Source organism: Tauraco erythrolophus, chromosome 3, assembly GCF_009769465.1.
Source record: "Tauraco erythrolophus isolate bTauEry1 chromosome 3, bTauEry1.pri, whole genome shotgun sequence".
Taxonomy (NCBI): domain Eukaryota; kingdom Metazoa; phylum Chordata; class Aves; order Musophagiformes; family Musophagidae; genus Tauraco; species Tauraco erythrolophus.
Genome location: NC_141467.1, coordinates 33256467 through 33274254, shown reverse-complemented (window position 1 = coordinate 33274254; position 17788 = coordinate 33256467). Strand labels below are relative to the sequence as shown.

The 17788-nt window shown below is 49.0% G+C and overlaps 1 protein-coding gene across 2 annotated transcripts; it reads left to right on the top strand.

Annotated features, from left to right (window-relative positions):
* Positions 1-4610: 4610 nt before the first annotated feature.
* IRX4 (iroquois homeobox 4) lies at positions 4611-8839 on the top strand. Of its 2 annotated transcripts, XM_086609132.1 has the most exons (6): positions 4611-4655; positions 5553-5804; positions 6454-6560; positions 7558-7880; positions 8076-8178; positions 8218-8839. In XM_086609132.1, the coding sequence occupies exons 1-6, from the start codon at positions 4611-4613 to the stop codon at positions 8837-8839; spliced, it is 1452 nt and encodes a 483-aa protein (XP_086465258.1). The 2 variants fall into 2 exon arrangements, with proteins under 2 accessions (XP_086465258.1, XP_086465257.1); XM_086609131.1 differs by having other exon boundaries at positions 8076-8839.
* The last annotated feature ends 8949 nt before the right edge of the window (positions 8840-17788 follow it).

Here is a 17788-nt window from a genome sequence, read left to right as displayed (position 1 = left end):
AAATGTATTTTCACATATGTCTTATTTCTTGGGAAGGGGGTGTGGATGTGGTATTCAGCGAGCGCTAAGGTAAGGTATCGAGTCAAACTTTCTGGATTTTCAGGCGAACTTTAAAAGGCGTAGAATATGACCTTGCAAGCAGGAAAGTTTTATCTTTGCAGGGAAGTATGTTCAAGCTGACAGCTGCCAGGGAGCTCAAAGGCGGTGGCGTGTGAATGCCTACGAGTCTGCGGCACTGGGGGTACAGGAGCTGGAAAGAGAAACCTTATACAATCCTTGCTTTGCTGGTGAAAGTGTAGTTGGGGAGCTGTGCACCGAGCAGGCAGATGTGGATATGTTGCGGAGTCCGTCTGGCCGCACAGCAGCTGCCCAGGTCGCAGCGTTTTGCTTCTCTGGCTGAAAAGTTTTGTCTGTGTGAGAGAGTGCGTGTGTGACTCTAGCTGTTCAGTGTGAAAAGTTAATAAATACAGAGAATAGAACAAGCATGTGAGGCCTTTCTGCTTTAATCTAGCCTGTTTGCCAAGAGGAGGGAAGACTCACAAAATGAAAGCGTTCAGATGGATAGCTTTGAACGACTGATTTTGCGTGCAGTTGTAATCTGAGTAAATTAATTAGCGGCGCCTTCTTATCCGAGTGTTATGTTTGTCATCGTAGCTCTACCGATCGCAAGGCACGACACAGGTTTGTGCAGGTCGGCAGTGGCAGCTCGCTGTCCCTCGATTCAGAGTGCAGGAGACGCAATTACACCTCAGAGAGGCTCAGGAAAAAAAAAAAAAAAAAAAACCACAAACAACCACACAACCGTGTTTACTGTCGATTGCGACTTTATGGGAGCTAATCTACTTGAAAATGTTGTAGGCTGCCCTCAGTTCCATGTCAGATCCCAAATGGGCAACGTGTAGAGCTTCACAGCGTTTGTCAGGCGGTGTCAAGGTTGCTTTAAATCTGTAACGTTGAAAACAAAGCAAAGTCGACTGGAAGAGCTCGCTAAAGTCTGTTTAGCCCATAAGCAAATTCCGTCGCTGAAATATTTCCAGGAGTGGCATTAACCCCTCCAAAAGAGGAGGTGATGAGAACGCAGATAGTAAAAGCATAGCTGCATTAACTGCCTCTAGATCCTGTCCCTGAAGACGTCCATCAAAGTTTTAGTCCTGAAGAGGTTCTCTGGTTTACCTGCTGTGGCCTGTTCCAGCATCACAGCGTTTCCTTCTCGTGTCGTGCCTTTATGATAAAACTTGCACGAACGTTGGCTCCAGGTCCTCGGAGAAGAAACACACAACCCTCGGAGAGAGACTTGCTTGGGCTTTGGCTCTAAAATACCTGCTGGGCTGGAGGTGCAGGCTGTCTGTGACAAGAGGGGAACTCTCCAGCCTTTGATCGCGATGGGTTTGCTCGCTCAAACTTTGGAGGAAAGCAGTGTGTGTGTCTTTCTTGAGAGCTGTTAGCTGCCTTGTACGGGAAAGGGGCTTTGACAAGGATCAATTTTTATTGCACAGCAAAGACTTGCATTTTCCAAATGCTTAAGGATATAGCCCGCGGCATTAAGCGTCTTTGCTTGGATTTGAACAGTGTTACGTTGTTTATGTGCAAGAACCACAAAGGTTATTTTAAATCATTGTGGGGCTTATGGCATGTTTGTGCGCTGGCACCAAAAATTCAAGATGAAATATAGTTGTGTTGAGTTTCTTGTCAACAAAGGGCCATTATTTGTAGATATTGTAAGTGAAACAAGACACGAAGGCTAGAGGAAGATGTAATGTCAGCTTTTAGCGTTTAAGGTTATTAAGTGTTTAAGGTTATTAAGTTTTTTGTTGTTGATTTTTGGTTTTGGTGTGGTTTTGGTTTGTTGTTTTTTAAGGACTGCTTTCTAGGGAATACGGATTGGAACTGGCACAAAACTGACCGGGGGTAAAGTAATAGAGCAGGCAGGCTGCAAATAAAAATGACAAATAATTATCATGATTAATACAGGAAAGTTCAGGGAAAAAATGGGCACCGGAATATTTGCATGGTGCAGTGAAAGACAAGTGTGATATATAAATAGACAAGGACTATAAATATTGAATTTCACCTTGTATTTTAAAGTTTAATAGACTCATCTAAATATCAAAACCCATAGTGTTCTGTGGGCCGCTGCGGAGTTGACATCTGCAGTGTTATCAAAAGAGGGGAAGAAAAAAAGAAAAACCCCACAACACCAGGACATCTCCCCAAACTGTAGCCTGGAAAACTGGGAGGACTTCTCCAGGCAGTTCTCTGGCTCCCCCAGCTAATTATAGTGCTTTACACGGACCCGCTCTTGAGATAAGTGCAACTGTTTTCTTCCTTAGCACCGGTGAGTTATATACTCCAGGGCTTAAATAAACATCCCCCAGCGCAATCAGCGCAGGAGGCAGAGCGAGCAGCACCAAACGCTGCCTGCAGACCATTGTGTACACACTGGGTGTCTTTTCTTCCCAAACAATGCGATAGCCCGTCAGCACGTCGCGTAGAAGGAAGCTGCTTGTAAATAGGAGCTAAAAGTATCATTATATCCTGGCAGCACCGGGGCAGCAGAAGGAATAAAGAAGCGCTTCTGTAGCAGAAACCCAATGGCTAAGTTATTAATATTCCCAGGAAGAAGGAGGTATTAGCGTCTCAGGTGAGGAAATAATAGGCACTTTCTTCCCCCCCTCCTCAAAATCAATACAGAATTCAAAACCGATTATTAATGTCATTTGGTTCCCGTTCTTTATGCCTTTCTCCCGGCTACAGATACTGAGCTGTCAGGATAATTTGCATGTGCTGTATCTGATATCTTTTATTTGCAAACACTCTAAAGCGCCATAAAACGCCGCTCGTTGTAGTCTAACTCAATCCGAGAACTAGTATTTTCATCTGTAAATTAAAGCAATTACGCAGCAGATATTATATTATGTGTACTGTGGTCTCCAGATAGTCATCAATCACCCTCAATCGAGCTGTCAGTGTGGGCAGATTCGTTTCTGGGAGGCAGTCTTCCAGCTGGGGAGAAGAAGAGAACATCATCATTAATTAGAGTGTGACCCTGGGGCTATTCACATGTCTGAACCCAGGAATCTCTCTGAGCAAGTCTGCACATCACGGAGCAGCGTTCAACTGCACCCAGCAGCCGAGCTTCAGCCTCGGAGCTGACTCCTCAGCTTCCTCCACCATCCCAGAGGCTCCCTGCCCGGTCTGCCCCGGCGGTAGTGGCCGTCGGGGGGGTGAGGAGGGGGAAGATGCTGGAGCTGCCGTGGCAGCTCCAGCATCTTCCCCCTCCTCACCCCCCCGACGGCCACTACCGCCGGCCAGTATCACGGAGCCTGCCCCCTCCGAAGGTGAAGCAGCCTGTTTGGGTTGGGGGGAGGGGGGGGGTAGGTACCAGCCCCCAAAGGGCAGGGAGGCTGATGGCAGCGGTGGGGCGGGTTGGAGAAAAGTGCATGATGGAGATGGGACTCCTTCCCAGGCCCATTTGGCATATTTTGGTTGTAGCCCCCCTTCCGAATTCCCCCTCTGTTTTACACACACACACCCCTTCCCTCCCCAGCCGTGCGCACCTCGGAGCACAGGAGGGCTGGATCCGGCCCTCCGCCCCGCCAAAGGTTGGCTTTTCCAGCGGAGGTTTGCGACGGGATCAAAGTCGGTTTAACGTGAAAAGTCACGTCCTTTCAATCATTCCCCGCAATACGCTCGTAGGGTTTTCTACCTGTAATCACACGTCTGGAATAAAAGCCGAAAAGAAGAAGCAGGGTTGCATGTCATGTGCTTTATTGTCAGCGTTAGCGCTAATTTTAACTGTTGATTAAATCTTAAATGAAGACTCAGTCGTGTGTCCCTTCATATGTCTTGTTTGTAATTGAGACTGATTATTACTGTGGGGTGGGAAGAAGCAGCTGCTCGTTAATTAATTTCTAATTAAAAGTGCTTACCAGCCCTTCAGTGACGAAGGAGGGTGGTGGGGGGGAATATCTTAGCTGATACAACACTGATCCTTCAGATTAAAACCATTCATTTCCTTCCTTCCCTTCCCCGCAGAAATATACAAAAATGTTGCAAGCAGGCGTAGCTGCTGCCGGAGAGCTTTCCAAACTTTCTCTCCTGTTAGGCAGACTGAGAGGGATGCTGGAGAGTCTGTTTTCCACGCTAGGGGAAAAGTTCCCGCAAATTAATGTTAAAACTTACAGGCAGGTTAATTTGAATAGGTTTTGCGTGACGTCAGAGGCTCAGCTCTTTTAAAACAACGTGCTTGTGAACAGATGTATTTATATCACTTCCCCCCCACCCCTTTTATTTTTTCCGTGGTGCAAAGTATATATTTCTGCCGTCACGTTTGCCAGCCTTGGAGCCCACACATAACAATTCTTTCTAATTCAGAGCTGTACAGGGGAAGGTGCTAAAATCACTATACATATTTTTTTCCTTTTCCTTCGGTTAAAAAAAAAGTTTAAGATTTCATGTAAATAAATTAAATGTGGTTTTCTGCTTCGTCCTATAAGCATCTAGGGACCTGTGGTTACCAATCAATTGGTACAATAGAGCAGAGCCAGGCTGCAATAGCGTGCAGATCAGACGTCTCGCCTTGTTTCTAGATAACTGGGAGCCTCTGTACCATGTCCTATCCTCAGTTTGGCTACCCTTACTCTTCTGCACCCCAGGTAAGACTTTTTGCCTACCGACGTTAATTGATTGAATTTCAGTTCTTATTGATTACTTCCGTCCGGGGCTAAGAGCGGCAGCGATCCTTCCCGGCGTGCGGGAGCGGGAATTGGGCTGCTCGCCCCGCGTCTTTCCAAGATGCTCAAGTTGTATCTTGCGCACGTATTTTAAAACGGGAAGGAACACGCGGGATTTGGGGTGTTTGGGGGTGATAACGATGCGTGGGGGAGGATTACAGAGATGACGGAGGTGAGAAGGGGCGAGAGAGAGAGATCCTCCCCAACCCCCACCCGCTCTCTCTCCCCCTCAAGCTCTTTTTTTCTCTTTCCCGATTAAATTCGCAGTTTACCAATTAAACACGAAAGTGCTGAGGTCCGGACCGTAGAAACATAATGGGATATTCTAAACCAGCAGGTTAATAACAGATGCATGCGTGGCTGCTACAAATCGGCAGTCAAAATAAATATGCATGAGTGATTTAGAAAAAAAGGTTTATAAACGCAGACGGGAAGCATTGTGCTGCAAGAGGAGAAAACCGATGTAAACCCAGTCTTGTGACAACACACCAGAAAAGTTAGTTTTTTAAATGCAAAGGGTTAGAGCAACGTCTTACAGAGGATTAAGCGCCCACAGTCATGGGGCGTTTGGTTGTTGATGTTGTGGTTTTGTTTAAATTGACAAAACACTCGCACCTCTGCCTTTCACCAGAGTGTTTTTACCCTCATTGAAGTAAAACACGGAAAGGGGGGGGGGGGCGACACCCCAAACTTGCGATCAGAATAAATAAATAAAAAAAAAAAAAACCAACAAAAACCCAAACAAAACTTGGTCACACTTTGGGAAGTTTCCCTCCCCCGCCGCCCCCCCGCCCTCAGCGCCGCTCTCTTTCCCTCCAGTTCCTGATGAGCACCAACTCCCTGACGACCTGCTGCGAGTCCAGCGGCCGGACGCTGGCCGAGACGGGGGCGGCCGCCTCCGCGCAGACCCCCGTCTACTGCCCGGTGTACGAAAGCCGCCTCCTCGCCACCGCCCGGCACGAGCTCAACTCCGCCGCCGCCCTGGGGGTCTACGGCAGCCCCTACGCCGGGCCCCAGGGCTACGGAAACTACGTGACCTACGGCACCGAGGCTCCCGCCTTCTACTCCTTGGTAAGCCGCCCCGGCGGCACCGCCGCCCGCGGGATGCTCCCGCCCGCCGCTCCGCTCCGCACGCCCCGCGCACCCTCCGCGCCCCTGCGAGCCGTGGCCGGTCGGCGGGACCCCTCTGCGGCAGGGGCAGCCCCCGGCGGTGTTTCTTCTGCCTCCTCTTCTTCTTCTCCTCTTCTTCTTTCTCCCCCGCCCCGCCTGCTTTTGGCGACAGGCGCGGACGCGCGGCGCGTCCAACCCCGCGGTCATTAAATATTCAAGCCCGGCGCGGTTCTCACGGTCACGCAATTAAAAGTCGCGCCTGACGAGGTGGCGGCCGAGCACGGAGGGCCCGGCCGGGCGGGTAGTTTGAGGCGACCCAGACCCCGGGTCGCAAAAAATGATGCGCTCTTCCCAGCCAGCCTTTTTTTTTTTTTCTTTCCCATTTTCCTTTTTTTTTTTTTTTTTCCCCTGGCACCGTTACAGCGCGAGTTAATGTCTCTATTGATTTCGCTGGCCACCGCGGCCAAGAGGCCTCCGGGAAGGTCCGTCGCGCCCCCCCTGACCACCCCCTCCCCGAGACCCGGGGAACCAGGCGGTGGGGCCGGGGCGGGGGCCCGCGCTGTCCGGGGGGCGGCGGGGGCTGAGGGCGGCGGCGCGGTGTCTCTTGCAGAACAGTTTGGAGGCGAAGGATGGGAGCGGGTCTGCGCATGCGGGCATCGCCCCGGCGGCTGCCTACTACCCCTACGATCACACCCTCAGCCAGTACCAGTACGACAGGTAAGCGCACACACAGCCCCCCCCCCGCCGCGGATCCTCTCGCCACCCCCCTATCCCCCCCACTCGCCATCCCCTTCCCGCCCGCCCCGCCGCGGGGCCGAAGCGCGGACCTGCCTCCTCCTCGCCCTGCGTCTCCCTCCCGGCCCCCGCGATGCCGCCTCCCCTTCCCCACCGAAACATCCCCCTCCCGTTGGCATACCGGCGCGGGGTCCTCTGCCCCCCGGACGGGCGGCGAGGAGGAGGAGGAGGAGGTCGGTCCCTCTCCGCGGGGACGGTAATTATTTTTCCTTCCGCGGGGTCAGACTTAGGCGCCCGGGCATCTCTGGCACGTTTATTAGTTTCAAAGCGGCGCAAACGCACTTACGCACCGTTGCAAGCTCTGAGGCCCGTTGGGCGCCGATGACCTTTCCTGGAGGATGTGCATTAAATATTCAGTCGCAGCCCAGTGTCATCTGCGTTCGGTTTCCACAATTTCAGGAACAAAAGGGTAGGAGAGATTACTAATAAAAGGCGTGAGAGGAAATACGTTTCTGTTAACGGTTACACCCTGGGGTCACCCAGATGTGTTCTGTTTGGGGGGGGGGGACTGATCAAACAACAGGAAAGAGGGATTTCTATGCGTTTGCGAGCTGCTAGGGTTTCCCCGATGCCCGAAACGTCGACATTGACTTTACCGCGAATAAAGGCAGGCGGTTTCTCCCCTCTTCCCGCCGCCACGTCACCGCGGGGATTTGCGTTGCCCACTGTCTGTTGCTGGTGGATGAACGAGCCCTTCATCCTTGCCTCTTCCTCGGCCTGAATTCTCGGGGCGGGTCGCCCCCTGAAAACCCATCTGTCCTCGCCCACCTCCCCTCTCCCTGGTCCAGCCACCCCCGCTCCCCGGAGGGATCCCTCATGCAAACGGCCGGAGCCGGGGCCCTGGCATCCCGCTTCGGCTGTAGGTCCGCGGGGGTCGAGGGCGCCGTGTCACACCGCGGGTGCTCCCCTGTGCTCGCAGGTACGGCACAATGGACGGCGGGACGCGGAGGAAAAACGCCACCCGGGAGACGACCAGCACGCTGAAGGCCTGGCTGCAGGAGCACCGCAAGAACCCCTACCCGACCAAGGGCGAGAAGATCATGCTGGCCATCATCACCAAGATGACCCTCACCCAGGTCTCCACCTGGTTCGCCAACGCCCGCCGGCGCCTCAAGAAGGAGAACAAGATGACCTGGCCTCCGCGGAACAAGTGCTCGGACGAGAAGCGACCCTACGAGGAAGAGGAGGAAGAGGAGGAGGAGGGTTCGCAGGAAGAGGCGATGAAGAGCGGGAAAGCCGAGGGTACCCTGCTAAAACCAAGCACTTAGCGGTTCGGCGGCGGGGGCTCGGCCGCCAGCTCGCCCCCCGGGGCGGGCATCGCTGGTGGGGGCGGCCACGGGCCTCGCTGGTGGGGGCGGCGGCGGGGCAGCGCGGAGCCGCCAGTGACCCTGTGTCTTGTTTTTGCTGTCCCTTCTTCCCCCCGCCCCCACCCCGCAGAGCCCACGGGCAAGGAGGAGAAGGAGCTGGAGCTCAGCGACCTGGAGGACTTGGACGCCGCCGAGTCGGAGAGCTCGGAGTGCGAGCTGAGGCGGCCCTTCCCGCACCCGCTCCCGCAACCGCACCCGCACCCGGGCGGCAGCCACCCGCCGCGGGCCGCCGAGCCCCCCGCCAAGATGCCACCGCCGGCCGCCGCTGCCGCCGGGGAGGAGGAGGAGGAGGCGGCGGCGGCTGAGCGGGCGCGGAGCTGCCTGAAGACGGCGGCGGAGGAGTGCGGCCCCGACCTGCTCGGCGCCCGGCAGCGCGGCTGCGAGTCCAAAATGTGCTTCCAGCAGGGGCAGCAGCTGCTGGAGGCGAAGCCCAGGATTTGGTCCCTGGCGCACACCGCCACCTCCCTCAACCAGGCCGAGTACCCCTCCTGCATGCTGAAGCGGCAGGGGGGCTCGGCCGCCGCCGCCGTCTCCGCCTCGGTCGGTGTGATCGACAGGCACCAGGATTCGCCGGTCACCAACCTCAGGAACTGGGTGGACGGGGTGTTTCACGACCCCCTGTTCAGGCACAGTACTTTGAACCAAGCCCTGAGCAACACGACAGTTTCCTGGGCTACCACCAAAGGAGCCATTCTGGAAACGGGCGCCTTGGGACGCGCGGTGGGGAACGGCGCCAACGTGCTCAAGGGGCAGCTCTCAAACTTGGCCCACCATGACTCAAACAAAGAGTTTCTGGCGTTTCCCAAATCAGGAAGCAAAATGTTTTGTTCCTAACAGGCCCGCCGAGGGGCGAAGGACTTTCTAGAGCTTGAAGAGTCAGCTACACTGAAAAGAGACTTGCGAGAGTTTAAATTTAAATATAAAACTTTTCCCTTTTTTTTCCTTATTTTTTTTTTTTTAAAGAAACACAACAGAAACGAGGATTTAAAGTTCAGTTTTCTCAGTTCCACGGACAGACTTTGCTCTTCTTTCTGAAGAATTTCTCCTGGCTGCGACTTTAAGGGATCAACGTTGTGAGAGTTATTTAATTCCATGTCCAAAAAGCACGTACTATAGCGTAGACCTACTTAAAAAGTTTACATCCGAAAGTTTACAAACGGGGAATTTTAATTCAGATTTAATTTAAGGCATGCCGACATTAGTTATAAAGACTTTTCGAGAGTTTTTCCTCCTGATTTCCTTGGTAGCATATAATTCACAAACAGCACTTCTACTAAGTTTACACCTACTGCACAAATTTATCTTGACAAAGAAAAAAAAGAGATAATATGTTAAAAGGGTATGTTCACTCCAATAAATTGTCTGTTTCAGAGGTAACACAAGTGGTGGCGTTTTGCATTGAGCAACAAACATCTTTTAGGTTGCAAAATTCCCCCTCGGAGCCGGTGCCGGTAATTCCAAGAACTGCCAACCGGCAGCCGGGAGAGGGGAAAAGAGGCTGAGGGAGCTCTGCCGCCGGAGGACGGATCCGCGGGAGGGATGCTCCGCAGCTTTCCGCGCTTTACGGTGCCCCCGCCGCTCCGCGCTGCGCCCTGGCAGCCGCCCGGGCCGGCGGGGGCAGCGGCTGCTCGCCGAGGCGAGGCGAGATGAGGCGGGAGCATCCCCCCCCACCCCCCCCACCCTCAGCCCCCTCCCCCGAGCTGCTGGCGGGCGGGGGTCGGCCCCAAAGGGCCGGGCTCGGCCGCGGCGTCGCCTCCGCCGTGCGCGGAGCAATTGATTCACATGGAAAATTTGATCTTTTAAAGAACCGTTTTAGCTTTCCAGCTCCTCTGCCAGTATGGAGAATCGCTGATCCTCCATGAATATTTCAGCACTTCAGGACAGATGCTTTACCGTTTTGACATTAAATAGAGTGCAGCCAACAAAAAAGAGAGAGGGAGGAAGAGCGCTCTCGGCGTGTGATTCAGGGGCACTCGCAGCCAATTTACCGCTTAGATAACAGGCGTTTAAAAGATTTCCTTTCCTTCCTCGGAACGGGAACAAACTTTACCGATCCCCGGAGTGGGAGAGAGGGACAACTGCTGGAAAAGAAACTGCGAAGCAGTAACGGATCCCTGCGGCTTACCCAAATCGGCCTAAACCCCTGAGCTGCGGCTCCCGGCGCTGCGGGGGAAGACCGAGAAATCCCAAAGGACCAAGCTGACACCCAGGACAAGCAGAAGAGACTTTCTTGCCTCCCAGCCCTGCGGCTCCCCGCCGCGCCCAACCCCCCTCCAATAAAAAAGAATACAATGCGGGAGAGATAGATATATACAGAGAGAGAGAGAACGATAAATGCAACAGAGACAGCACCCAGCCAAAACATAACGCACTCGAGCCCGCAAAGTTTCTAGCGAGACCTGTTAGTGCAAGGGCTGAATAAAGGAATCCGGGTGCAGAGATCAGATCAAGCCCTTCCCCTCTCCGCGAGCAGCCGTAATTGGATTGTATCCAGTCATATTCGCTGTCATTGTATTGACTTTCGTTCTCTTGGATGATATTATCGAGATCACTGAACCCCTCTGCTGATCTGGCTGTCAAAAGGCTCAGACAGGAGCCCCCGGCCTGGAAAACGTGCATCAGCCAAGATAATTTGAAGTGAAATTTTCATTTTGACAGTAAACCCCTCAATTTCTAAAGGCTCTGCACCCGGAGAGCTCGGTGGCAGGGGGAGGCTTTACAGAAAGCCCACGTCTTAAACTGAAAAGGGCAAAAGAACTCGAATTAGTTGTAATAGATAAAAGGGCAAAAATAAAGAGTCAAGGGTACTTGACAGTAATAGCGAAAGTGGAGTCTCCGGGGAGCCGCGATCTCAGCTCAAGGCCGGGCCGGCAGGAATTTTAATGCAGCCGGGGCAGCCGGCGAGCTTTGCCTCTGCAACCCTTTAGACAAAGCAAATTATCTTCAGCCAAACTAAGGAGGTGGGGATGAAGGAGGCGAGGAAGAGGGAAGGGAGGAAAGGCGAGTGTTTAGGCTGCCCTCGAACCACCGGCGCGGGCAAGCGGGTTGGGGGGTAGTGGGGGGGGGGAAGCCCGGCTGGCTGCTGCGATGGCAGTTCTAAAGCCGGGAGGGAGGTCCGTGCGCGCAAACCTCGCTGCGTGTGCGGGGACCGGGTGGGTGACATCGGGTGTCCCGGTGGGCTTCGGCTTCCGTGCGACAGAGGCTCCGCGGGGCGGGAGGGGACTTCGCTCCCGGTGCCCAGGCAGAGACAGCCGAGTGTGTGCGTCTGTGTGTGTGTGCGCAAGAAGAGGGCTTCTCCGCTGAGCAACCAAACATCTCCCTCAGCCTTAAAAGGGCCCGGACTCCTGCGGAGCGCCGAGCAGCCGCACGCCGCCCTGGGCGGCCGCTTGGCAGGTCACAGCGCACGCAGCTGTAAATCATCTCTGAGCGGCCTCGGCTCGCCCACTAACGCGATTTGGCCAGCTCGTCGCTTGGGAAGGCAACTCCCCCTCACCCCTACCCCCCACCCCTGGACTTAAAACGGAGGTGATAGCGCTGTGGGCGAAACACAGGCGCCCTGAAATGTCGTAAGCCAAAAAGAAAGCGGATCAAACATTTATCCCTTCATTTTGGTGTCGTTGTCGTTATAAAACAAGTTTGAGCAAGTTTATGTCTGTTAGATAATAAGAGCAGATCCCTCCAGATCGCGGGGCTGGCCGGGCATCAAAGCTGGTAGGTGTGCGTGTGTCTGCATGGGTTCACGCACATCAAAACATTACCCATCCTGAGATCAGACTATACATTGTGGGGGAGAGAAAAGAGTTTCTTGCATTGGTACACGAACCTTATCTCTAGGTCAGCCGTCAAATGCAGTGGTCTTTCAAAAGGTTGCGAGTTTTTTGGTGTTGGTTCTTTTTTTTTTTTTTTTTAAATGAACAAAATAGTGTGAGAAATTAATTTTGCCATCTGTTTCGATGGCACAAGTCAAAGATCACGTTCAGCTGCTTTAGAGGAGGCTACGGGGCCGAATGGGAAAGCTCGTATGGCCGTACAAAGCAGAAACATCAAGGCAGACTGAGGAAGAAAGAAAGAGAGGAAGAAAGAAAAAAGAGAGGAGGGGGAAAAAATCATAGAGAAACGGCTTGAAACTGAGAGACTCTAAATCATTCAGCCATGGCAAATTCAAACACACAAAGGAGGGGATGCTAAATTAACAGTGCTTTTTACATAGAGCCCAAATAAAACTGTAATCAGCGACGCGTTACTTTTCATTAAGCGAGTTTGACAGCAGCATATTCAGCCTCGACAAGGGAACAGGAGCGAAGAAATATACGGCTCTCCCAGCCCGAGTCATAAGATAATTCCTTAAGCTCCATTAACAACTCTTAGCCGCAGGAAATGGGCTCCCTGAAAACATCTCCAAATCTAAAAGCTTTATCGACCTCTCAAACCTCTGCTGATGGTTGTATTTTTTTAAAAAAACTTAGAGGCGAGACGTCCAGCAAGGTAATAGACTTTGACACAACACCTTCTTAACTAGAGAGAGAGAGGCAGGGAAAACGAGACCTTAAATGATATTTAAAAGGCAGCCAATTAAGATTTAAAATGATTGTCTCCTGAGATTATGCATGCAATTTATGTCATCTACTTTTTTTCCCAGGCATGCATGCAAAATTGCAACGGGGCATATTGCCTGTTCCTTAAATAATATTAATAATATAATAATTATAATAATAATTATAGAAGTAACAATAGCAATTAACAATCTGTAACTATCTCACATAATTGTAAGTGCTAATTTAGGAAAGGGCTGGTGTTTAGGTAACCTGACTATAGAGCACCTTGCAACAGCCAGCTTGTTTATAGGAAGTTATTTAAAAGACAGATAAAATGATACACACATTTTCTATTGATGTTTAGGAGCACATTTCTTTCCATCCTGAGTTCATATTTGACTGTTAAAGTTGCGTAATCAGTCCATAGTCACAGAATCCACTGTAGCAGCTCCTCCGCATCAGCCGCATGAAGAGAGGTGTCCAAGAAGACTTTGTCTTGGCAAGACTTTAAACATTGCGTAGTTTAAAGATATAATGGTTCAGAAAGAGACTCTGACTTACTATAGCCTTTTTGATACACATTTACCTTTTCCATTTAAATCTGACCTTCAAATAATATGAAGGCTTGAGTGTGCGAAAGTGTATTCAGTTAAATGCCAAGAAAAGACTTAATGCTCTCGTTGTACTACTTCAAGCAGAAGTCCTGGAGAATGCAAGAAAGGATCATAACTCACCGGTTCTGCGAGGGATCACAAACCGTTTCAATGAGTTGGTTTGTAGATGAATGGGGACGAAAAGGATCATTCAAACACCACTGTGTTTCGGCCGAAGTGTTTAGGCCTCCCCTTAGATGAAGTTAGTACTGACTTCAAAGTGATAAGCTCGGATCTGAGTCCCATGTCTCTTGTAAATTTGTACATGAAAAAGTGAAGAATGGAGGGATGTTAATGGTCAAATTATAAATTTTTATTTGCCTGGTGAAAAATGTAGTAATTGTGCTTCCCCTTAAAGAGGAAGCTGTTTTTAACGGACCAGCTAATGGCCAAAACACAGATTTACAGTCAAAGAGGCTGTGAGGTGCTTAGGACTTGTGAGAAGGGTTCTCTTAACGCTCCTTGTGAAATTGCATCACTGCAGAAAATAATTCCAGATTTGTAGGCCCACAAGAAAGCAGTTTTAATATACACACTAACTACATATGTCTGCAGTTGTTTAATACACAAGCCATCAGTCTCCCATACCATATGACTGTACAGCAAAACCTAAATTTGGCTGAGAACTTAAAGATACATTTAACATATCCTGAAGAACTGAGGGAAGAGGAAATGCCTGGGAGCAACTCAAAAGCAAGAAATGATAATTGCTTCCCAGTGGCCTTCCACCCCATTGAGAAATGGGACCGGGTTCAGGGAGGAAAGAAAGAAGCCTCCACACAACCTAGAGAGAGTGCATGTATTCAAGTCCCCGCTGGTATCCTGATTTCCACAGTGAGGAATGGGGCCGGGCATGAGAACTGCAATTGACCTACTTACGAGGCTCGAGAGCTATTTCTTGTCCATCCCATTTTAAGGGCATGAAAACGAAGGAAATCTCTTGAAGGAAAAGTGTTCTCTTAATGTTCATTTTCGTTTTCCTGACACAAATACATGAAAAAAATCTTCTCATTGATTTGGCTAGACAAAAATGAGGGCATAAAAATAATTTTCTTCTCAGTTTTAGCTCTATTTCCTTTCTCCAAATCAGCATGTCATTATTTAAATTTTGAAGTGGATGGATTTCAGTGGCAGTCGGTGTGTATTTTGTCAGTGGTTTCCATGGGATCATAATCAGGCCATTTTTCAAAGAATACCTCAGAAATCCTTTCTGAAATACTGCCAAGGATGATGATGGAGATGAAAGGGAACTGAGGAAACACCTCCCTCCAACACAATTTCTTTGATTTATATGACGCCCATGGAATGTCAAAAATCCAACAAATAAAAAAAATTGTACTTGAGATCTCATCATAAACTTTCCTCCATGTACTCTTTTGTGAAACAGGATTAATTCCTGTGAACTTAAAACACTTGCTAGATAATAGCACAAAGCTGAAAAACCAATGCTTTAGCTATGTCCTTATGGTGGGAGATGTGCTACATCAAAGGCTGACGAGTATTACAAAGCTTTGTCCTCTGTCATGGTATCTATCAATATTGGGATTCAGGGGCTTGAAGTAATCCAACAAGTTACTCAGAGTAGGTTCTGTTGTCCTCAATCTGAAAGTGCTCAGCTAACTAATGAGGTTCATTATATTAGCATTTTTGCCAGGGAGAAAATTATCGGAAAGGTAGGATAGCGCCCAGGTAAAAAGTTGAAGGAAAACTCTTCCGAGGTAGGAGAAGCGGCCATGGAATAAGGACGGAGTGCTTGGGAATCCTTTGTGAGCAGGGTTCTTCTTCCTTCCTTCCTCAGAATGGGAAAAATTACCAGTCAGGTCTTTATAGAAGGCATATAAAACACAGCATAATGTTTTCCCTTCTGGCCTGGTTAGGTTACGGCACATAAACAAGAGTGCTGTCTATGACAATGATGTCACATAAGCCAGCCCTGACATCAGTTGTTGGCAGCCATGTGAATAGAATGTTTTAATTTTAGGGCTTCCTGCTGTTAGGTCACCCTCTTTCTAAACATACCATCATCTTCTCACCGACCTTGTGATATAAATGATTGATGGCATATTAAGCAGAAGCAGTAGAAGCTGGGAGTCGTTACTGCCTCTGCAAGTAAAGGTGACAGATAACTTTTGGTCCAATGCCACATCCGTGATCAAGTACAGATATAATTTTTTTTTTTTTTTTGGTCTTATTTGCCACAAAGTCTGGTGCACACAGTGTAATTCCTTGGCTACAGCCTTCACAGAGAAACAAGTAAAAACCTTCTTACTCCAAGGAGCAATCTCATAATCTTGCAAGTAAATGTAAACCAGATCTGAACCAACCCAGACAGTTATGTAGTCAGTTTACCACAGGTTTGGCGTACACTAGCTGAAGTAAACAATAATAAAACAGTAAAAAAGTGAGGTATCCATGCTGATTTTACTGATGCTATGCCAGGTGGGGAAGTCCCATCATGACAGAAAACTTACCAGAGAAAAAGGAGCAGGGGATGGGAGGTTTTTGTGATAGGAATTGACGCTCTTTATGAATTCCATGCATTGGCCCAGTATTAATTTCTTCATTTACACCAGATTTAGTCAGCTGCAACTCAGATTAACTTCATTAGAGCTTCTCCATATTTACAATACCTTATCAGAGAGCAGGAAGGATCCCTGTGCATGAAGCTGAGTTGGGTAAAACCCCTGCTGACACTGTTCCTGCATGTAAACTTGGGGGTTAGCAACACTCACAAAGTACTTGAAGGAAACTCGAAAGAATCTCACACTATGTAACTGGTTTAGATCAAGGATTTTAGGCACATAAATGGAATGCTTTACTGAAGCAGGCCAGTTCAAGTTATGTTACTTCTGTATTAAATTGAAGCAAATGGAATCAACAAACTTGGAAGCCAAAAGTCAGATTCCCAAACATTGCCAGGTTTACCTTCAAACATTTCCACTAAGCTTTTTTTTCTGACAGTAATGCAGGAGAGAGAAACATCAAGTTTTCTCTTCACCTTCCCATGTGGAGGAACACAAAGCCTCTGTTGCTTGGTGGATCTGTGAAGGAAAGAAGCACATTTGCTCTTCTCCCATCTGCTGCCACACAACCTAGTCAGTAAAAAGTCTTCAGCTACAACTATTCTCTTGCCATGCATGAATCTTTGCTGCTGCTCTTCCTCTGTCTGAATTTTTCTCTTCCAGGAGAAGTAGTGAAAAAGAAAGAAAAATCAGATAGGAAGAAATGTCCTTCACTTGAACCAGGAGTCTCAGGTGCAAGCTCACGACTATCATCGTGGACAAGAGGCATTGTATGTACTGGGCTGAATTCTGCAATTGCGAGCAACCATGTAAAACAAAGGTAGCCTAGAAACAGCCACACCACCTCCATTCTACACATTTTGTGAAATAAAATATTGTCAAAGACCACAAAGTAAGACTTTTTAATTAAATGAAGGACCTAAAGTACTCAAATTACAAGGAACTACGAAAAAAGCAGGAGATGGTGTCAATTTTGTAAGTTCACTGAAGAGTAAGGAACTTCATCCTAAGAAAATGCTAAGATATTAGTAGTCTTGTTTCACATTAAAAGCAAAACAAAAAGAAATGAACACCAAATCCTGACCCCAAATCATGTATGAACAAGATGCACAAGCAAGCCTGAATTTTCCCCTAGTACACAATATCCCATATTGTGAATCTCTGCCACAAAAAAGTAAAGGTGAAAAGTAAGCACATAAAAAAGACCAACACTGAGTTATACATCAAGAAAAAAGTACTTCCTAGTTGCTAGAAGTGACTGATAGAAGTCTGGGAGAATGAGATTGCACACATATAGTATGAGTAGAGTGAAAGCAAGCATGGTAAATAAATAATGCTGCAGTCTCTTGAAACGTGGCCATCAGTGCTTCATGCAAACACCAAATTCCTGCTTTTGGAAAGGCTTTAATTAGCTATGCATAGACAATTCCCATGCGATCATTCTCCAATTAATAACAACCAAACAAATAGGCTTGACATCGTATGTGCACAGCAGTGCCATAGAGCTAATTTATAGCTGCTACTAATTCAAAACTGTAGTTTCTTAATCCTGAAGAGCATCAGATGGCCAGCTATACCACTGATCATGCCCAGTTTTCAATCCAGGCAAATTGTGTTATAATATCAGTTTAGAAATCTGAGTCACAATTAATGAAGAAATCAATTTATTTACTTACTGTCCTCTCGGATCAGCCTCCCATCAGGATTATTTGGGCTGAACTTAGGCCTGGGGCTCTGCCTTCCACAATTGATCTCCTAGCTGATTATACCTAAGGCAACATCCAAACCCTTCACAATCAAATACCCCCAAACTTTTCACAACCTAACTTCAGACTTGGACCTTGGAGGCTGAAGACATTTGATACTCCTGAGTGTGAGGGATTCACAGGGAGAGGACAATGCAGTGTGTCCTGAAGTCTTCTCACCTAACTCCTAGGATGATTAGAGAAAGGATGCAGTCCATTCTTGATCAACTGTGAGCACCAGCCGAGGACCTTCTACCTCTAATTCCAATGGTAGGGCAGATAGTGACAGAGGGGATCAAGGACATTTTATTTTGTGAGGTGTCATTTA